This window comes from Phoxinus phoxinus, assembly GCF_949152265.1.
Source record: "Phoxinus phoxinus genome assembly, chromosome: 25".
In the NCBI taxonomy this organism is placed as follows: domain Eukaryota; kingdom Metazoa; phylum Chordata; class Actinopteri; order Cypriniformes; family Leuciscidae; genus Phoxinus; species Phoxinus phoxinus.
In genome coordinates, this window is record NC_136900.1 from 4631045 (window position 1) to 4654383 (window position 23339).

The window sequence follows — 23339 nt, forward strand, 5'->3', positions numbered from 1 at the left end:
CCCAGAATGTGAAACTCAAGCATGCGTGAAGTGGCGTTCTCTGGGCGAGGTGATCGTGAACCACCACACGTCTGTTCTGCTAAACACTGTTGCTTTCTAGACAAACTACAATTACAGAGTTCCCGCCGCAGACCGAGAGCACGTCCACATGTGGACCGTCACAGGAGTCGCCGCAGACCGAGAGCACGTCCACATGTGGACCGTCACAGGAGTCGCCACAGACCGAGAGCATGTCCACATGTGGACCGTCACAGGAGTCGCCGCAGACCGAGAGCACGTCCACATGTGGACCGTCACAGGAGTCGCCGCAGACCGAGAGCATGTCCACATGTGGACCGTCACAGGGGTCGCCACAGACCGAGAACACGTCCACATGTGGACCGTCACAGGGGTCGCCACAGACCGAGAGCACGTCCACATGTGGATCGTCACAGGGGTCGCCGCAGACCGAGAGCATGTCCACATGTGGACCGTCACAGGAGTCGCCGCAGGCCGAGAGCACGTCCACATGTGGACCGTCACAGGAGTCGCCGCAGACCGAGAGCATGTCCACATGTGGACCGTCACAGGAGTCGCCGCAGGCCGAGAGCACGTCCACATGTGGACCGTCACAGGAGTCGCCACAGACCGAGAGCACGTCCACATGTGGATCATCACAGGGGTCACCGCAGACCGAGAGCACGTCCACATGTGGACCGTCACAGGAGTCGCCACAGACCGAGAGCATGTCCACATGTGGATCATCACAGGAGTCGCCACAGACCGAGAGCACGTCCACATGTGGATCATCACAGGAGTCGCCACAGACCGAGAGCACGTCCACATGTGGACCGTCACAGGGGTCGCCACAGACCGAGAGCACGTCCACATGTGGATCATCACAGGAGTCGCCACAGACCGAGAGCATGTCCACATGTGGACCGTCACAGGAGTCGCCACAGACCGAGAGCATGTCCACATGTGGACCGTCACAGGAGTCGCCACAGACCGAGAGCACGTCCACATGTGGACCGTCACAGGAGTCGCCACAGACCGAGAGCATGTCCACATGTGGACCGTCACAGGAGTCGCCACAGACCGAGAGCACGTCCACATGTGGACCGTCACAGGAGTCGCCACAGACCGAGAGCACGTCCACATGTGGATCATCACAGGAGTCGCCACAGACCGAGAGCATGTCCACATGTGGACCGTCACAGGAGTCGCCACAGACCGAGAGCACGTCCACATGTGGACCGTCACAGGAGTCGCCACAGACCGAGAGCACGTCCACATGTTGACCGTCACAGGAGTCGCCACAGACCGAGAGCACGTCCACATGTGGACCGTCACAGGAGTCGCCACAGACCGAGAGCACGTCCACATGTGGACCGTCACAGGAGTCGCCACAGACCGAGAGCACGTCCACATGTGGACCGTCACAGGAGTCGCCACAGACCGAGAGCACGTCCACATGTGGATCATCACAGGAGTCGCCACAGACCGAGAGCACGTCCACATGTGGACCGTCACAGGAGTCGCCGCAGACCGAGAGCACGTCCACATGTGGACCGTCACAGGGGTCGCCACAGACCGAGAGCACGTCCACATGTGGATCATCACAGGGGTCACCGCAGACCGAGAGCACGTCCACATGTGGACCGTCACAGGAGTCGCCGCAGACCGAGAGCACGTCCACATGTGGACCGTCACAGGGGTCGCCACAGACCGAGAGCACGTCCACAGGTGGACCGTCACAGGGGTCACCACAGACCGAGAGCACGTCCACATGTGGACCGTCACAGGGGTCGCCACAGACCGAGAGCACGTCCACGTGGACCGTCACAGGGGTCGCCGCAGACCGAGAGCACGTCCACATGTGGATCATCATAGGAGTCGCCGCAGACCGAGAGCACGTCCACATGTGGATCATCATAGGAGTCGCCGCAGACAGAGAGCATGTCCACATGTGGACCGTCAAGGGGGTCACCGCAGACCGAGAGCACGTCCACATGTGGATCGTCACAGGGGTCGCCGCAGGCCGAGAGCATGTCCACATGTGGATCGTCACAGGGGTCGCCGCAGGCCGAGAGCATGTCCACATGTGGATCGTCACAGGGGTCGCCACAGACCGAGAGCACGTCCACATGTTGACCGTCACAGGGGTCACCGCAGACCAAGAGCACGTTCACATGTGGACCTTCACAGGGGTCGCCGCAGGCCGAGAGCATGTCCACATGTGGACCGTCACAGGGGTCACCGCAGACCAAGAGCACGTTCACATGTGGACCGTCACAGGGGTCGCCGCAGGCCGAGAGCATGTCCACATGTGGACCGTCACAGGGGTCGCCGCAGGCCGAGAGCATGTCCACATGTGGACCGTCACAGGGGTCGCCGCAGACCGAGAGCATGTCCACATGTGGATCATCACAGGAGTCGCCACAGACCGAGAGCATGTCCACATGTGGACCGTCACAGGAGTCGCCGCAGACCGAGAGCATGTCCACATGTGGACCGTCACAGGGGTCACCGCAGACCAAGAGCACGTTCACATGTGGACCGTCACAGGGGTCACCGCAGACCAAGAGCACATCCACATGTGGACCGTCACAGGGGTCGCCGCAGGCCGAGAGCATGTCCACATGTGGACCGTCACAGGGGTCGCCGCAGGCCGAGAGCATGTCCACATGTAGATCGTCACAGGGGTCGCCGCAGGCCGAGAGCACGTCCACGTGGACCGTCACAGGGGTCGCCACAGACCGAGAGCAGAGCACGTCCACATGTGGACCGTCACAGGGGTCACCGCAGACCAAGAGCACGTTCACATGTGGACCGTCACAGGGGTCGCCGCAGACCGAGAGCACGTCCACATGTGGACCGTCACAGGGGTCACCGCAGACCAAGAGCACGTTCACATGTGGACCGTCACAGGAGTCGCTACAGACCGAGAGCATGTCCACATGTGGACCGTCACAGGAGTCGCCGCAGACCGAGAGCATGTCCACATGTGGACCGTCACAGGAGTCGCCGCAGACCGAGAGCATGTCCACATGTGGACCGTCACAGGGGTCACCGCAGACCGAGAGCACGTCCACGTGGACCGTCACAGGGGTCGCCGCAGACCGAGAGCTCATCCACATTTGGATCATCATAGGAGTCGCCGCAGACCGAGAGCACGTCCACATGTGGATCGTCACAGGGGTCGCCGCAGACCGAGAGCACGTCCACATGTGGATCGTCACAGGGGTCGCCGCAGACCGAGAGCACGTCCACATGTGGATCGTCACAGGGGTCACCGCAGACCGAGAGCACGTCCACATGTGGATCGTCACAGGGGTCGCCACAGACCGAGAGCACGTCCACATGTGGATCGTCACAGGGGTCGCCGCAGACCGAGAGCACGTCCACATGTGGATCGTCACAGGGGTCGCCACAGACCGAGAGCACGTCCACATGTGGACCGTCACAGGGGTCGCCACAGACCGAGAGCACGTCCACATGTGGACCGTCACAGGGGTCGCCGCAGGCCGAGAGCACGTCCACATGTGGATCGTCACAGGGGTCACCGCAGACCGAGAGCACGTCCACATGTGGATCGTCACAGGGGTCGCCACAGACCGAGAGCACGTCCACATGTGGATCGTCACAGGGGTCGCCGCAGACCGAGAGCACGTCCACATGTGGACCGTCACAGGAGTCACCGCAGACCGAGAGCACGTCCACATGTGGACCGTCACAGGGGTCGCCTCAGACCGAGAGCATGTCCACATGTGGACCGTCACAGGGGTCGCCTCAGACCGAGAGCACATCCACATGTGGATCGTCACAGGGGTCGCCTCAGACCGAGAGCACATCCACATGTGGACCGTCACAGGAGTCACACAACACAATTATTATTATCTAATGTTAAATTCTATAATTATATTATCTATATACCGTTATAAATAAACGTAAATGAAAATGTTGCAATTAAATAAGTTCTTAAATCAGTTATCTTGTCAGCGTCTCGGTCCTCTGGTTTGTCGCATCACACTTATTCAACTGAACAGAACAATCACACCAGGGGTTTATTTGAATCCAACCAACACATGCCAAGTGTGAACACACACTAAATTAACACTTCCCAGCAGAACAAAAACTTACGGACCCCAAACTTTTTTACATTTCTTTCTGGTTTAAAGTTATACTGGTCACATTTTAGATTAGGGTCAAATTCTCACTATCAACAAACTATTAACCTGACTTTTGCCTCAATAAACTCCTAATTACCACGTATTAATAGTTAGTAAGGTAGTTGTTAAGTTTAGGTGTTGAGTAGGATTAGGAATGTAGAATAAAGTCATGCAGAATAAGGCATATGGGTTTATATTATAATAGCCCATATCATAGTCATATGCATGCTAAAGCTACTAGTTAATAGTGAGAACTTGACTTTACTACGTCACAAAATGACTGTACGAGTCATGAAGGTGTAACGGTGTTGTGGACGCGCTCTTCCCGTAACAACACACACTCATTCACAGCATTCTCTTACAGTCGTGTTTTCATTCCGATGTTATGTAGACAGTGCTGCACATGTTGCACTTAACTGTATTTTCATTGATTCCAATACATTATCATCTTTAATATATCAGACTCATTTCTTATAGGGTCAATAACTATGACATTAAAAACGAACATATATCGGCTGATATATCGTGCATCCCTAATATTTATTGTGAATATGTCAGTCATAACGTGCATCAGTGGACTAACTAGATCACCATGAGGAAGGACATCAGTCGGTGTCTGTGAGAGCAGAGACGCTGACTCACTCGACAAAACTGCACTGTCACACACAGCTGTCTCACACACTCATGTCACGATCTACTGTTCTGCTACCAGTCCTGTAAACACACGCCGTTTGCATTCAGATTACTGTGTATATCCACACACAATGAGCTTATCGAAATCTGTCAAGCATCCTCACTATAGATAAAGGCAAACTGACACTTTGAAATACATAGAAGGTGCAAAAAGCACAGCTAGATTTATGGTCAAACTTGTATGCATTTAAACATTAAAAAATAATTAAAAAATAAATGAAAGTCAAGATTTTTGGTGCAGACAAAAGGAACAGGCAGAATTTATCAATGATCACAGATGTTTTGGGGAATAATAATTGTGTACAAATTGTGCTTTGCAATTGTGCATGTAAATATGTGTGTGCATATGCAAATCAAATGCTGTGAGTATTATGAGTTTATGAATTTTTAAATTGCTGTTTGCAGATATATAAACTTTTTATGCGAGTGTGAATTAGCTTTATTTGTAAATCAGATTTTGTAAACAAACTGATTTACATTTTTAGCTAAATAAAAATGTTATTGATGCAATTTTAACTACATTTCTGCTTATGAATACTGTGTTTGTATTTGTATGATCATGCTGTGATTTTAGATTTATGGTCAAATCTGTTTCTTGATCAAATTGCTGATCTGGCACACATGTGACTTGTGTCAAAATATCTGAACTGTGCATAAAAACTTGCATAAAAGACATAAAAAAGCATAAAAGTGCAAATGAGGCCAAACAGACCAACTGTTTACTTTTAATTTAATTTTTACTTTTAATTGACTGTTTGCTTGAACCACAGGAGAAATTAAAAGCAATGTTTAATTATTTACATTTATTTAACTTGTTAATTATATTGATGATTCAACTTCAATAGCATATTATATCAAAGATTACAGGTATTGGTCATATTGGCCATTTGTGTTATCATCAACTTATATGGGTCTTTCAATGGATGTTGCTGATAGCATATTTTGATAGTCAAAGGCTGCAAGTACACACTGTATGCACTGAGATGAAAATTCTGGGACAAAATAAAAAATTCTGAATGCACTTGGACCGAAAACTGAAACCAAAAATAAATAATAAATTAATGAATCAAACTTGTTTAATAATCAACACTAAAATAGCTAAAACTGAGTTGCACAAACATTTAAATTACATATGACACAGTTTTTATTTTAACTTTTTAATACCAGAATTAGGCTATATTTACTCTTTGTATATTTACTTTGAAATATAAACATTTAAATGACAATCATTTGTTTTCACGATGGTATAACCACTTGATAAATGTATAAACGTCCAATTTCCCATCTCATGACTTTCCTGTTATAAGATTTGGCCTATGTATTGATTCAAACTCTTTTGGATTAATGTTTCAGAATTGCATAGTTTGGTTTACCAAAATCACGTGTAGCATGTTTGGTATCTTCATTTTCTTTTTGTTAATTTCCATTACATTTTGCTAACTCTGTGACGCAGAATCTTGAAGCTTCTTCTCTTAGACAGCCAATCAAATGATCGATGCAAATGCCCTGCCAGAACACAGAGTCGTAAAGTTTCCCTCCAAAAGAACAGCTTCTGATTGGCTCACTCAAATCCAGAGGGTGTGACATCTTCACAATTAAGAGATCACTGATCACAAGATCACATGTTCTCTGCTTTTCTGAGAAATCTTGATGTGAAGATGATGCTGAAGCCCTAAGCTTGTGCCAGACTGCGCTTGTCTTTCCAGCTTGTCTTGAGATCAACTGGAGCCTCAACAAATCACATCAGGACAGTTTCATTCAAATAGGCGAGACATGCAAGTATCAAACTCTCATTATTCGATACATTAAGTATCCGTAGGACCGTACCCCTTTAAAGAAGGGTGTGTTAGAACTAAACTGATGGTTTGCTCAAGGCTGTTGATTGATTTCAAACAATGCTAAAACTTCTTGCTCTCTTGAAACTCATTACAAACAGAGAGACGTGTAGTGCAGAGAAATGTCACGTCGGATCGGGATTCGAGTGAACGTGGTTTACCGTTGAGCGTGAGCGGTACATGAGTGGAGCGCGAGATATCGAGCGGATCGCACATGCTCCGTCAATCTGACTGGGATTGACTTTCGTTTCCTGTAACTGACACTGAGATTTGACTTGTAAACCAGTAAACTAAACGCATCTCTGTAAAAAGATCTAAAGAACAGATTTATCAATAAATCTCTTCTTCCATTGATCATCTGTCAGTTAACTGTCTACTTTTAGCACAGAATGACATTAAAACCTAAACTAAAACTAAAATCACTGAAACCGTTTTTGGTAAGTGTCTGAGGCAGATGCTGACACACACACACACACACACCTGCCGTCCTCAGTTGTGCTGGATGCCGTGTGTATCATGTGGACGATTACATCTTAACTCAAGACTTCCATTTAGAAAGAAAACACAATGAGCTTGATAGTGAATCTCCTGAACAGACTCAGGTTTTCTTCAGCTTGGTTTTAAAGTGGCTTCTGTGAGGAGTGTATGTATTGGCCACACTACTGACAATTTGGCTGAATTTTCACTAATGTTTCCGCACCTTAATAAGAAAACATCTATATTACTGCAACTGTAAACTACTTCTAAAACACTATCAAATAAATAACAATAGTAGCTTCTCAACTGCAGAATCAGGCATCAGGTCACATGGGCAACAGTCTTCACTCCCATTGGTAGTCGGCACATCGCAATGCTGTGCGTTTGCATGTAATCGAACTTTGCATCGCCAATGTTCTCGGTCACTCAGGTTTCCAACTCTTGGTGAAAATGAATGACGAAGGCCAAAAACATAGTCGCGTCCTAAATCACGTCCTCTCATTACAACTGGAATCTGGACGTGCTACATTCATCATGTGGACATTTTCATGTGACCGTCACTTTACTGTCAGTCACAATCCTCTCCTGGGCGGTGCTAGTTTTCTAGGTCCTTGTACAGTGTTTTGCTTTGGGCCCCCTCGATAGATATAGCGGGGTGGGGTGTTGTCCCTCGTGATAGAAATCAAGTTCAGGGCCCCCCAATCCCAGTGGACTCCCATTTCCCCCCTCTAGGCAACGGCCCTGCTCTCCCGTACCCTCATGGGATAGTAAAGTGTCCATCAGACGCGCACTACTCTTTTCACATTCTAATTTTCACTTACTATACAATAGGGAAGTATGCAAGCTTGGATGCAACTGCACTTACTGGGAATTAACTACAAACACTCGAAACAAAAAAAAAGAGATTCAGAAAAAGTTAGAAGCATCTGTATCGCATGTAGAGTAAGTTTTTAGCCTTATGGTCACTGCAAATCACTGTTAGTCAAAACCGTCCCATCCAGGGATGGCGATCACACGACTTCTTTGCCGTTGCTTCTTTTATCCACCTTTCTCCTAACAAGACTTCAGCTATTTAGATAATGAAAAAGACCGAAACGAATCATTTCAAATCATAAGGTTGCGCAAACAAATAATCCTTATCCATCAGTTTCACTGAATAAGCTATAATATTTTCCTTCATGTTTAATTTTCAGACCTCACGATAATAATGTAGAACGCTTGGTATTTTAATGTAATATATGGTATCACAGGAATATCTGTTGGAGATTTTGAAAATGCTCATTATCGCGTTCATAGAGCAAACCTTTCGCTGTTTAACGGAGTACTCATTTTTAATAATTCGCGCAAAGCGTCATGGGACGTAGAACAAAGTTTGCGTCGCGGTTGTTTGCCCCGCCCTTTGTGAAATCTCATTGGTCAAATAAAATCCCGGTTGCACGTGAAATATCATTTCTGGCTGTGATTTTGTCGCGTATCTAGGCGTGTTCAACATCAAATATGATGTGTTGCTGAAAACTTCCCATCATCGGGACAATGTTTGGACACATATCGCTTAATTATTTATAAGGATATAGGACGCGGTGTTACAGTATTAAGGTAAATAAATGTAATTAAATAATTTGTAGTGCAATTTTTTTTATTAGTCTTCGTTTTTATGCTAACCACAATATACTACTCTTAATTTGTTTCTATTAATTCTAGGGTGACTGCTCCACACACGTGCATGGGTGCAGCAGGTGACAGCATGATGAGTGCACATCAGTAACGCACACTAACTAGTGCCCTACCTGAGCGCCACCCGGACTGTGCTCTCGTCCTGTCCGCTTGACATGACTCAGATCTTCATCGATCGAACAGCAACCCGATCGATCCTGGAAGTGCGCAGTCTATGCGGCGATGACAGAGTTCAGCTCATGTGCGGATCACCTCTGCCATGTTTACGGCTCTGATTCCCTGCACCACTACAGCAGAGATGCACAACGATCACGCATGTTCATTCCTGTGCGTGTCCTGATCTCATCTGATCTATTCTACATGCACACTTCATGAGGTCCCAGCCGCAATGCGTCACCAAACCACGCCTCCTTCACGACCACTGGGGGGTGACGTCATCGGACGCATGCAAATCAGTGCATATTCGGCTTCTTATTATGATAGACATAATAGCAAATTCTGTGCATAATAGTAGTAGAGTAGATATTCCTTATCAAATTATATGTATTGATCTCCGAACATGCAGACAGTAGTTTCAGTGATGCCTATTACTTTTTTACTCTGAAGTCATTTCTGTCAAATTTATTTGATTTTATCCGGTCAAATTCATACACATAAAAGCACATATGACAAATCTAAACCATGATTTAATATTAGTAAAATAGTTTAATAGTTATCATGTTATTAAATGTGTTTTGTTGAGGCCTCTTATAAAATATACAATTTCATGTAATTGAAGAGGAATAAATGTTATGTCATTTATTTATTTATTTTGTTGAATATTAAATGGGGACATTTCATAGACATAATTATTTTTATACTGTACACAGTGACACATTATTAATCACTTGGACTATTCATTATTTTATAAGTACAATAGCTAGGTCAAAAAAAAAAAAAATGCAAAACATAAGCTTTTTATTGTTTTAACCACAATTTATTGCTCAGGAAATTATTATTATTATTTTATTTGAAATGTATAGCCTATTTTAATAATTATCTTAGTAATTACAACTTAATAATATATTACAATAAAATTCATATATTTTTTTTTAATTTTAGTGTAAATATAAATATTTGTATTGTTTTATATAATAATAAATAAGCAAAAAAAAGCACATACTGTATATATTAGCAGTAAATCATGTGTGTGCACGTTGATGATGATGATGATGATGATGATGATGATGATGGTGGTGGTTTTGGGCGCTCTCATGGTGTACACCTGTTTTCCATCTCAGCATGTCTTGCTCATTCATTTGATCTGTTTTTTAAGCCCAAATCAATGCATTGAAATAGTTATCTTAAACTCGCTGCACTTTCAACTGTAAATCACATAACAGTGCTGGTAATGGAGGTAATAGTTCGGCACCAGGAGCTCTAGTGCCTCGACCTCCTGCCAAACTTCAGTGTCCAGTTACTGGCTCTCAGATTACCAGAGAAGACACACTGAAGTACAGTACATGTACTACCCACACTTACCAATACTGTACACATCAGCTTCTTGCTACTTCTGAGACACACTGAAGCCACACACAAATCCCATGCTGTTTGTTGTGAGAACTAGACAGTACTAAAACTAAAAAGTAAAAATGTAAAACTTTTTATGTGTTTTGGTTGTCCATTCACACAACAACAGAGGTTTGGGGGCCTGAAAATGCAAACTTTTGAAAATGGGTTTCAAAGTGCAAGTTTTTTGAAAATTGTCATTATAGTCTCCGTGTAAAAAAACAAAACAAAAAACGTGCATTTGTAAAAACGGTGATGTAATGCACATGCGTATTACATTTTTGGTCTATGATTAGTGTTCCCTATCAGCCGGTCACGATGTACGTCAGAGTGACCGGCTGATAGGGAACACTAATCATAGACTAAAAATAGGATAGGATTTCTGGATCCGGTCGTTACCTGGGATCGCCGGATGGTCACGATCGCTGCCTTGTGTGTCTGGGCCTCGAACACGCTGAGGCAGCCTTTGTGGATGAGTCATGTACCCGTTGTGGGAAGATGACCACCGCGGAGCTGTAGTCAAGACTCTCGTTCCTGCAAAGGGGGGGAGAGTGCCCTAACTCCACTTGGCGCGGAGGCCCGTGTCTCCCTTCCCGGTCTTGTAAGTACTCATCAAAATTAACCGGCAAGGCTTACAAGGTCTGTGGGGAAGCCACCTCTGCCATGCACGCCAATGCGTTGCTGCAGGTCCATCAGGCCAAGGCACTGAAAGACCTGGACGAGGGTGGTCATTAACCCCTAAGCTCTCCAGGAACTTCGTGCCGCGACGGACCTCACGCTTCGTGCGACGAAGGTTACCGCGCGATCGGTGGGTCGTGCGATGTCCATCTTGGTGGTCCAGGAACGCCATCTCTGGCTGTGTCTGGCCGACATGAGGGAGACCAACAAGGTCAGGTTTCTTAACTCCCCTGTGTCCCAGACCAGCCTCTTCGGCGACACGGTCGAGAACTTCGCCCAGCAGTTCTCGGCTGTACAAAAGCAGACTAAGGCCATCAAACACATCGTGCCACGACGGTCAGCTGCTGCCTTCACCCCACCACTGCTCGTGGCCAGGGGCATCCTCCTGCAGCCCCCACCTAAACGGCGCCATGGAGCCATCCAGGCCCCCGCCAAGAGGGGCGGCAAAGCCAGGGGTAAACAGCCCTAGGACGGACGACCCAGAGATGGATGGGACTGCTCTACGGGAGATGATGACAGCATCGCTCCCTCCCCTGGAAGAGGGCTGGGTGTAAAATCCTTTGTTTCCTTTAGTTTTTGTTCCGCCGCGTGGCCTCAAAACATGCGTTACCCAATTTCTCAATTAAAAGAGCAGTTTCTTTCACCTTTGAAGAGGGCCAGGAGAGCAGTAGGGAGAGAGAATCCTCACCACTCTCATCTGCCTCTTCTATCGCCAGTGGGCAGCAGTGTGCGGTTCGAGAACGCAACCAAGCCACCTACTGCACCTCCTGACCCGTGGAACCAGGTAAGTGTTGCTCAGCACACTCAGACCCCGCTACAGGCCGCCTCCAAGAGAGAGCCTGAGCCGCGTCCCTGTCTTCCACATCACTGCCCCGCGCCGGGTACGCCTATGGTCCCTTTGGTCCCACTTGTATGGTCTCTGCGAGCCTGGTTAGCGTTCCCCAGTCTGTCTCGCTGGCTCATTCGGACCATCAGGCTCGGCTATGTGATTCAGTTCGCCTGTTGTCCCCCCAAGTTTCGGGCCATCCACTCCACACCAGTGAGAGCAGCCGATGCCCATGTCTTGCGGGCGGAGATCGCAGTCCTACTGGCGAAGGACGCGATAGAGTCGGTCCCTCCAGCCGATTTGAGGTCAGGGTACTACAGTCCCTACTTCATTGTACTCAAGAAAGGCGGTGGGTTACGACCGATCTTGGACCTGTGAGTTTTGAATCGGAGTCTCCACAAGCTACCATTCAAAATGATCACGCAGAAACATGTAAACATGTAACAATATACATTTTCTAATGCATCCGTCCCCGAGATTGGTTTGCAGCGATCGACCTGAAGAACACGTACTTTCATGACTGGATTCTTCCTCGACACAGGGTGTTTCTGCGCTTTGCGTTCAAGGGTCGAGCATATCAGTACAAGGTCCTGCTCTTCAGCTGTCCCTGTCTCCCCGTGTCTTCACGAAAGTTCTCCCATAAGAGAACAGGGTGCTCACATCCTCAACTATCTCGACGACTGGCTCATACTAGCACACTCTCGAGATCAGTTATGCGAACACAAGGACCTCGTGCTCAGGCCAGTTGGGTCTTCAGGTCAACTGGGAAAATAGCTCTCCCCCGTGCAGAGGATCTCTTAAAACCATCACTTCTGCACGAGCGCCGTCTACGAGACGTGTGTGTACACCTTGAAGTGAAACCTGTTCATCGAGTGGTGTTCTTCTCACCGAGAGGACCCCCCAAGATGTTTGATAGGGTCCGTGCTTTCCTTCTTGCAGCAAAGGTTGGAGCGAAGGCTGTCTGCCTCCACCCTCAAAGTACATGCTGCCGCTATTTCAGCATATCATGACCACATATATGGCAAATCAGTAGGAAAGCATGACATGGTTGTCAGGTTCCTTAGGGGGGCGAGATGATTAAATCCTCCTCGACCCCCCTCCATACCCTCTTGGGACCTTTCCCTGGTGCTTCAAGCACTTCAGGATGCTCCCTTTGAGCCTTTGCAATCAGCAGACTTAAAGCTTCTTTCCATGAAGACTTTGCTGCTGGTTGCACCGGCCTCTGTCAAGAGGGTAGGGGACATGTAGGCATTTTTGGTCAACGAATCATGCCTAGAGTTCGGGCCGGTTGACAACCATGTTGCATTGAGACCCCGGCCTGGCTATGTGCCCAAGGTTCCTACCACTCCAGCTCTTTGTCTGTTACGGAGGCCAGCAGAAGGGAAATGCTGTCTCCAAGCAGAGGATGGCCCATTGGATAGTGGATGCCATTGCCTTGGTTTACCAAGCACAATGCGTGCCCTGCCCGCTCAGGTTGCTTGCTCACTCCACGAGAGGCGTTGCATTCTCCTGGGCGCTGGCATGTGGCTCCTCGTTAACAGATATCTGTAGAGCTGCGGGCTGGGCGACACCTAACATGTTCACTAGATATTATAGTCTACGTGTAGAGCTGGTCTCCACCCGTGTTCTCTAAAGGGGTAGAAGCACTGAGAGGCCTGGCTCTGTCAGCTTGCTGCACCCTACTGTGCACCCTTATTGCTCCAGAGTGAAAAACCCGTTGAGTCCTCCAACACCCTCGGCCCGGACATGGCGGAGCGTCCGGTGCCAGGCCTTTATCCGCTGAATCTTTGAGAACCGGGTCTAGGCTGGGTCCCATATGTGTGACCCTACGGGGATCCCATATGTGTATTTCTTCCACAGCTGCTCCTAAACAGAAGCCCGTGTCTTTCGCTTGGGCTAAGTCACCCAGTATTTCATATGTACACGCTTTCCCACTGTTATCCAATATTCTCACTTTATGGGTTATCACCAAGCGGCAACCTCCCCGTCTCTCTCCTGAAACCAACACGGAAGTGAATTAAACGGCAATTCATCGACTGGCCGCTTGAGGCTGGCTGCAGAAGGGAGTCAAATCTGTATCTCCCTCATGTTAAAATGCCCAACTTTACAGCAGAACAAAACATGTTTACAGCCTGGTTCTCTACGTGGCTTTGGTCTATAAAGCTAACTTTGCCCTTCATAACAACTGTGAGGGGGGTGCATTTTTTTATAACTCGCCCGTGTAGTTGATTAATATTTAAAGTTCTGCAAAATTAAGGGTGTGTCCACTTTTGAGTGACAGGTGGATTCCCGCTGATGTAAATGCTAGCCGGTTAGCAGTCACTTCACTTCAGCAAATTCCAGCTGCTGAATTTGCCATCTCTGCCGTGTTTGTGCTTTTATTCGGGATTATTTCATATAATTTAATACACCCATTACCTCGCCCACGGCTTTCGATTCCGCCGTTTTTCGTCGAGTATCGTTCGAGAGAACAGCCAGCGCTGTATTCCAGTCGTTCTCCTCTGTGAACATGCACTAATGGATGTGATGTCTGACAATTTCGTTGCTTTTTGGAGTTTTCAGATTTAAAAACGTCTATAGATATAAAGGCTACACTCGTTCTGCGGTGCCGTTGCTCTGGGACAGATTATAACATGCTTATGTACCGTCAGATGAGATCCTGCAGGTGTCTGTGTTTCTCCGTTCATGCAATAAATGCACATCCTTGAATGAGCGCGTATTTCTAGCGCATTTAACGTTACTTGAACTTCACAGGTAATATATCTATGTTTTGACCCATTTGAGAATTGAGATGCGACCAAAATCAGAATTTAAAATGGACTGAATAATAAAGCTCTACGAACTTGACGAGCGATGCCGCGCTGACGGACCATAGACTGTAATAAAGAGTGACTGACATGTATGCACATAATCACGGTCACACACACTCTCAGAGTAGCTTAATATTGTAAAGTTACTGCATAATACATTTTCAACAAGCAGAATAACTTAGCTGCACAGAATCGCGATACACAGTCTCACTTGTAGCTATGTCTTTTAACTATTACAATATTTCGAAGGGCAAAAACAGGACCTTTTAATTGCCATTCAGATTTTAATCATCAACTGTCAGTGTCACTTTAGCGCGAGCCCCTGTGCAGTCGCAGACTTGGTACTGTGAGTAGCATATAGCATTAGCTCCCAAGCCTGCTAACTCCATAACGTCGCGCTAGGTGGGCGTGGTTTCAGATAGCCAGGCTCCTCAGCTCCGCCTCTTTGCCCATATTCTGTTATCCGGGAGTGACGAGCGGTGACGCGAGGCCAAGATGGCGACGGCCGGCTCCGCCCACTTTAGGCTTCAAAAATGCTCTTCAGAAACCTACGGGTGACGTCACGGACACTACGTCCATATTTTTTTACAGTCTATGGTTATCACGGAACAATAGTGACGGATACACTCTGAGTAAGCCCTCTCCTATCGTCCTTCCAGACAAGAAGGGGTAGAGGCTTGCACAGGGCACTGGATGGGGTGCAGCAGCTGTGGTGCTTTGGTAGGAATTCCTATTCGTCGTCAAAACGTACGTAGAAGTGACCAACTGATAGGGAACGTCTAGGTTACATATGGTAACCCTCGTTCCCTGAAGGAGGGTACGGAGACGTACGTCCCGTCGCTACATCTGCTACGACCCGCCAGGGCAGCCAGCTCATCAGCTCGGCTCCTCAGCAAATAATTGAAGTGCAATCGCACCAGCTGCTCATTACATACCCGCACTGTGTGGCTGAACAGCTGATGCAAATGATTGCACGCCAATGTGTATTGGCTCGTTTAGTTTCAGTCGAAGTAGATTGGCCTCTTTAGCGAGATTCCTATTCGTCGGTCATGACGTACACGGATCCGTGTGTTCGGGGATTGTCGTCTGTACAGGAAAAATGCAAAGGAAAAACGTTTCTGTTTTTCGTACATCATTGTCATGTAAACATACTCTTCACCCCGGCACCCCCCCCCCCCTTTTTTTAATAGACATGAAAATGCACATTCCGAACTTAAATGGTTGTAATTCAAGAATGCTTTGGGATATAGATGTAAGATTGGTCTTGTTTTAAAGAAGACACTTTTCCACTAGTTGACATTACTGCCCATATAAGGGCGCCTCCATTTCCATATGTTGTTTGAGTGATCTGAACCATTATTTTTACAATTTATGAAGTGGACATCCTATTCAGAAGTAGTATTTGAAGTTTGGCAGATTTTGAAATGAATTCAACCTCTAAGAAAGAACACGCATGTGCATTATAGCTCGCTGTCATATCACAAATGGTGAATCTATACATTGTTTTCTTTATATTTAAAACATTTTCAGACCTTTTTTTCTAAATAAAAATAAAATAAAAAATTCTGGCAACATTTTTTAAAAATGTTTTATTCAAGTGAATCTTAAACATACATTCTTCATTTTTTTTTATGTTTATAGCTAGAAAATACTAATTCACATTTTAGAATCCCAAATTCAATCCTGAATCCCAGATTTACAAAAATGGCAAACTTCCTGTAAAATGAAACCGAAAATAAAACAACTCAATTCACTTTGACCTCTTGAGGTTGACAATCAACACTTTTATTCAAATCTTACAGAATATACTGCCTGACCAAAGTAAGAAAAATATATATTTTTTGCTGTTCAGATTTAAATAGGCAAATTCTTAAGAGTCAACGATTGTATAATTATTGCTGTGATTATGTGCTTCTCTATGTTTGGCAACAGTTCATCTATGGAGTGTGTAGCTTTTCATTTCTTAAACATGTAGGAAGACACATCATGGCCATTCCAGGATGACAATGTCAAAATTCATCAGACTCAAACTGTGAAAGAATGGTTGAGAGGGAGCATGAAGAATCATTTCCACACATACATAAGTGTATATTATACGTTCACTTTCCTGTGGCCCAGAGGTGTGAAAATACCAACATGATATTCACACAATATTTTGAAAGTCAGTGAAACAGAGGGCTGTGTGAGGGGAACAGGGGTCACTGAGGGTCAGAGCGGGTCACAGAGGGTCAGAACGGGACAGAGCGGGTCACTGAGGGTCAGAACGGGACAGAGCGGGACACAGAGGGTCAGAGCGGGACACAGAGGGTCAGAGCGGGTCACAGAGGGCGGGACATGACTGAACAGGTTTCAGCCTGACGGAGCCGAGACCGAGACCTGCTGAGTAACAGACTAACATGCCCACCTTAAAAATAGATTTATTCATGAAAATAAACTTCACAGTCACATCAGGAACTTAATCTAAACATTAGAACATTAGAACAAGATGTTCTGTGATGGAGAACACCAGAACCAGAAGTAACAAGCTCATCTAATTTGATGCATGTAACAAAAATGACTTGTGCACAGCATGTTTCAGAAAGACAAATATCAAAACTCCAAAATAAGTGTAAAATCGGCTTTAGCAATTAAATATGACAAATGTTTGATTATTTCCAAACAATGAATCTTCAAGTCCACATGCAACGGCATCATTACTGCAACTGCAGCAGAGAGACAGTGTTTAAACAACAACAGTTGATTTGACAATAATTGATACACAGATTAAATCTTCTAATTACCACTGAACCTTTTTTTTTTTGCACTTGTTCCTCAGTTAATAATAATGATAATAAGAAGTAAAAATGCAGTATTTAATGCATAATTTGAAGTGTGGAAAACTTTTTACTGATACTCACTGATATGTAGGAAATTCTGCCCTCTGGTTCCAGAGTAGAATAATGCAACGCTGCAAACTCCAGCCGGCGCTGGAACAGCAAACACTGCCGCTTCATTCAGCTGCAGTCTAATGTAACACTCATACCAAGGGCCAGATTTACTGAACAGGGCAAACTAGCATGAGCTCGCAATTAAAAAATAAATAAAAAAAAAACGCTGATGGGAGTGTAAAGTTCTGCACATGATCTTCTACTGACGACACACACATTAAAGAACAGACTCAGCCGGATCATTTCCATAATAACCAACACAATCTACCAAGAGCAGCGCGAGTTTAACCCTCTGTACTGTTTAAGTGTTGGGCAAAAATTATTGTACTATATCTTAGTTCAATGCTATATTAAATATTGTGTACTTTTAGGGGATTTTATGGTACTAAATTAAAGTTATGCCGTATTTATACTAACCATTTATTCCCTTTTTGAGCATGGACCTAAAAATTTAATTTCCAACTTAAACGGTCATGCATATTGAATGCTTTAAAGCTCAAACTTAAGTTTGGTCTCTTTTTTAAAGACACTTGGCAGATTATTGCTGAAGTGAAAAAAAAAAAACTGTTTTAAAAAGTGAACTTAAAAGTTAAAAAATGTTACATTTATTTTTATGAAAAACTTCTTATATGAAATACATATTTTCCAAAACACGTTTCACTTTAAAGCTGTGAGTAAATCAAAGCCATAAATCTAAACAAGTTGTGTTTCAAATTTGAGTTTGATATCTCCAAAAAAATAGTTTTCGGTAAGAGTTTGTTTGGCTGCAGTACCAAACGTTTCCACTAGATAAAATTCATCTCGTAATTCATTTCCAATGCGTTAATTTTTTACCACGAACAATACAAGTGTGAATATTTTTTTCTGGACCATTTAACCTTTTCGCATCATGTCTATGATGTCTATGATGTTGTGTGTGTGTGTGTGTGTGTGTGTGTGTGTGTGTGTGTGTGTGTGTGTGTGTGTGTGTGTGTGTGTGTGTGTGTGTGTGTGTGTGTGTGTGTGTGTGTGTGTGTGTGCGTGTGTGGGTAAACCTTTACCAAGTTTCGTACCATTTCGATGAAGTAAAAAATTCAACAACAAAAAAAGCAGAACATAAAATGTTTTTGGTCAAAAATGACCAAGCAGCATCAAAGGTTTTAGACGTGATTTTTGGGGGCGGTAAATAATGGCGCAAACACCAGTAAATTGACTAGCACAAACCTTAGTAAATCACCTTGCGTGATTAATTAAAATATTCTCCTCCCAAATTTTGCGTCTGAAAGGGAAACTACTACAAATACAAAAATAACCCGGTCCACGACTTTACAGCGCTAATTCTTCACTGTGTGTCTTTAGCAAATCCTGACATTACTTTTTTAACGCCAAAAACGGTTTGCGCTGGCACAAGCTGTTCGTAAATCTGACCCCAAGTGTACACAATCATTGTTCACCACCACCACCACCTGCCCGCATCCTGAAACCACGTCCACAACTCAGCCAGAATGAAAAATCTGCCATCATTTATTACCAGTTTGCTGTTATTTTTATTTTATATTATATATTTTTTATACAAATGTTTATATACATATTATATGTATAATTCATGTTTGTTTTATGCATTTTTTTGAGTTCATTGTCACTATAAACTGTCACTGTACTGAAACAAATATATTTAATTCTTAAAGAAATGTTTGGAATGACATGAGAGGGACAGAATTTTCATTTTTGGGTGAATTATTCCTTTAAAAATATGAGGTTCAGACCATATGTGTCTAAATAGAGTTTGATACGAGAATGAGATTTGGCGGCACAATTCATTTTTGTGTAACATATTCATTCAAAGTTAAGAATTAGAATTTCAAGTAGAGGAATGTACAGCTCTACACACTGTGAAAAGAACAAACTCCCAATAGTTTAATAATGTATTAGTATATGCATATGGCTTGCACTCCAGAGCGCTGATTTGTAAAACAATCACTTCCTGGTATCATAAATCCAATCAGTCCTGCTGCGCATGAAACATCATTTACTTAAGTAAACAAAACACTATCACTGTTCATCTGTACATGTGCAAATACAATCACAACACAACCATCAGATAACATCTACATCAAATCTCCTGTGTTTAGGGAAAATCAATGTAGTTGAACTGAATCAGTTCTGTGTGAGTCAACTAGACTGTTGAATGTCTGGAATGAGAACCACAGCATCCCAAACAAACACCATGAATCATCCCATCGGGAAAGACGGAGCAGAATCTATTCATCATCCGTGACGTCTCCGTCAGAGTGGTAGTTTCCTCCCGTTACCCTGCTGTAGAGAACGCCCTGACTCCCGCCGGCTCCACAGCTGCAGAGTCGCCGCCCGAAGCGAGACTCGATCTCCTCCAAGCGCAGACCCTTGGTCTCCGGCAAACAGCCCAGCACAAACACAAAGCCCAGCGCAGCCAGACTGGAGTACAGGAAGAACGCACCTGGACAGAAGAAACATTCAAGAGAAAACGAAGATCATTTACTCATTTCAACAAAAGTATAAACCACATTCCTATCATTTATCAGTTGTTTGTGTACATTGTTAAATTGTGGTGTTTGCCAAGTAAAGCGTCATTACTATTGTTAAAGTTAGTGATTTGAACTGAGTTGAATATCTGATTCTGGGGCTCAGGTCAGGAAGCAATACGGTCCAATCATATAGACTCTTTGTACCAATATATCATCATATAGAGACTCTTTCACCAATATATCATCATATAGAGACTCTTTCACCAATATATCATCATATAGAGACTCTTTCACCAATATATCATTATATAGAGACTCTTTCACCAATATATCATCATATAGAGACTTTTTCACCAATATATCATCATATAGAGACTCTTTCACCAATATATCATCATATAGAGACTCTTTCACCAATATATCATCATATAGAGACTCTTTCACCAATATATCATCATATAGAGACTCTTTCACCAATATATCATCATATAGAGACTCTTTCACCAATATATCATCATATAGAGACTCTTTCACCTAGATATCATCATAGAGAGACTCTTTCACCAATATATCATCATATAGAGACTCTTTCACCAATATATCATCATATAGAGACTCTTTCACCAATATATCATCATATAGAGACTCTTTCACCAATATATCATCATATAGAGACTCTTTCACCAATATATCATCATATAGAGACTCTTTCACCAATATATCATCATATAGAGACTCTTTCACCAATATATCATTATATAGAGACTCTTTCACCAATATATCATCATATAGAGACTCTTTCACCAATATATCATCATATAGAGACTCTTTCACCAATATATCATCATATAGAGACTCTTTCACCAATATATCATCATATAGAGACTCTTTCACCAATATATCATTATATAGAGACTCTTTCACCTAGATATCATCATAGAGAGACTCTTTCACCAATATATCATTATATAGAGACTCTTTCACCAATATATCATTATATAGAGACTCTTTCACCAATATATCATCACATAGAGACTCTTTCACCTAGATATCATCATAGAGAGACTCTTTCACCAATATATCATCATATAGAGACTCTTTCACCAATATAACATCATATAGAGACTCTTTCACCAATATATCATCATATAGAGACTCTTTCACCAATATATCATCATATAGAGACTCTTTCACCAATATATCATCATATAGAGACTCTTTCACCAATATATCATCATATAGAGACTCTTTCACCTAGATATCATCATAGAGAGACTCTTTCACCAATATATCATTATATAGAGACTCTTTCACCAATATATCATTATATAGAGACTCTTTCACCAATATATCATCACATAGAGACTCTTTCACCTAGATATCATCATAGAGAGACTCTTTCACCAATATATCATCATATAGAGACTCTTTCACCAATATATCATCATATAGAGACTCTTTCACCAATATATCATCATATAGAGACTCTTTCACCAATATATCATCATATAGAGACTCTTTCACCAATATATCATCATATAGAGACTCTTTCACCTAGATATCATCATAGAGAGACTCTTTCACCAATATATCATTATATAGAGACTCTTTCACCAATATATCATCACATAGAGACTCTTTCACCTAGATATCATCATAGAGAGACTCTTTCACCAATATATCATCATATAGAGACTCTTTCACCAATATATCATCATATAGAGACTCTTTCACCAATATATCATCATATAGAGACTCTTTCACCAATATATCATCATATAGAGACTCTTTCACCAATATATCATTATATAGAGACTCTTTCACCAATATATCATCATATAGAGACTCTTTCACCAATATATCATCATATAGAGACTCTTTCACCAATATATCATCATATAGAGACTCTTTCACCAATATATCATTATATAGAGACTCTTTCATCAATATATCATCATATAGAGACTCTTTCACCAATATATCATCACATAGAGACTCTTTCACCAATATATCATCATATAGAGACTCTTTCACCAATATATCATCACATAGAGACTCTTTCACCTCGATATCATCATATAGAGACTCTTTCACCAAGATATCATCATATAGAGACTCTTTCACCAATATATCATCATATAGAGACTCTTTCACCAATATAACATCATATAGAGACTCTTTTACCAATATATCATCATAAAGAGACTTTTACCAATATATCATCATATAGAGACTCTTTCACTAATATATCATCATATAGAGACTCTTTTACCAATATATCATCATATAGAGACTCTTTCACCAATATATCATCACATAGAGACTCTTTCACCAATATATCATCACATAGAGACTCTTTCACCAATATATCATCATATAGAGACTCTTTCACCAATATATCATCATATAGAGATTCTTTTACCAATATATCATCATATAGAGACTCTTTTACCAATATATCATCATATAGAGACTCTTTCACCAATATATCATCACATAGAGACTCTTTCACCAATATATCATCATATAGAGACTCTTTCACCAATATATCATCATATAGAGACTCTTTCACCAATAGACTCTTTCACCAATATATCATCATATAGAGACTCTTTCACCAATATATCATCATATAGAGACTCTTTCACCAATATATCATCATATAGAGACTCTTTCACCAATATATCATCATATAGAGACTCTTTCACCTAGATATCATCATATAGAGACTCTTTCACCAATAGGCTATATCATCATATAGAGACTCTTTCACCAATATATCATCACATAGAGACTCTTTCACCAATATATCATCATATAGAGACTCTTTCACCAATATATCATCATATAGAGACTCTTTCACCAATATATCATCACATAGAGACTCTTTCACCAATATATCATCATATAGAGACTCTTTCACCAGTATATCATCACATAGAGACTCTTTCACCAATATATCATCATATAGAGACTCTTTCACCAATATATCATCATATAGAGACTCTTTCACCTAGATATCATCATATAGAGACTCTTTCACCAATATATCATCATATAGAGACTCTTTCACCAATATATCATCATATAGAGACTCTTTCACCAATAGACTCTTTCACCAATATATCATCATATAGAGACTCTTTCACCAATATATCATCATATAGAGACTCTTTCACCTAGATATCATCATATAGAGACTCTTTCACCAATATATCATCATATAGAGACTCTTTC

The 23339-nt window shown here is 43.2% G+C and overlaps 2 protein-coding genes across 8 annotated transcripts in view; both read right to left on the reverse strand.

Annotated features, from left to right (window-relative positions):
* The window catches only part of kif21a (kinesin family member 21A), a 94896-nt gene extending 85636 nt beyond the window's left edge, over positions 1-9260 (reverse strand). For 4 of the 5 annotated variants that reach the window (XM_079602984.1, XM_079602985.1, XM_079602983.1 and 1 more), the window contains exon 1: positions 8944-9260. In XM_079602984.1, the coding sequence (XP_079459110.1) occupies positions 8944-8987 (44 nt within the window). In that variant the 5' untranslated portion in view covers positions 8988-9260. The remainder of the gene's footprint in view (positions 1-8943) is intronic. The other variant, XM_079602986.1, reaches the window with a different exon arrangement.
* A 7189-nt stretch (positions 9261-16449) lies between these two features.
* slc2a13b (solute carrier family 2 member 13b) overlaps positions 16450-23339 on the reverse strand; it is a 25693-nt gene continuing 18803 nt past the window's right edge. The window contains exons 11-13 of one of the 3 annotated variants that reach the window (XM_079603005.1): positions 19911-20074; positions 17590-17658; positions 16450-17394 (exon numbers count right to left, since the gene is read on the reverse strand). In XM_079603005.1, the coding sequence (XP_079459131.1) occupies positions 17386-17394; positions 17590-17658; positions 19911-20074 (242 nt within the window). In that variant the 3' untranslated portion in view covers positions 16450-17385. Of the gene's footprint in view, positions 17395-17529; positions 17659-19168; positions 20075-23339 lie in introns of those variants that run through there. The other 2 variants (XM_079603004.1, XM_079603006.1) reach the window with 2 other exon arrangements.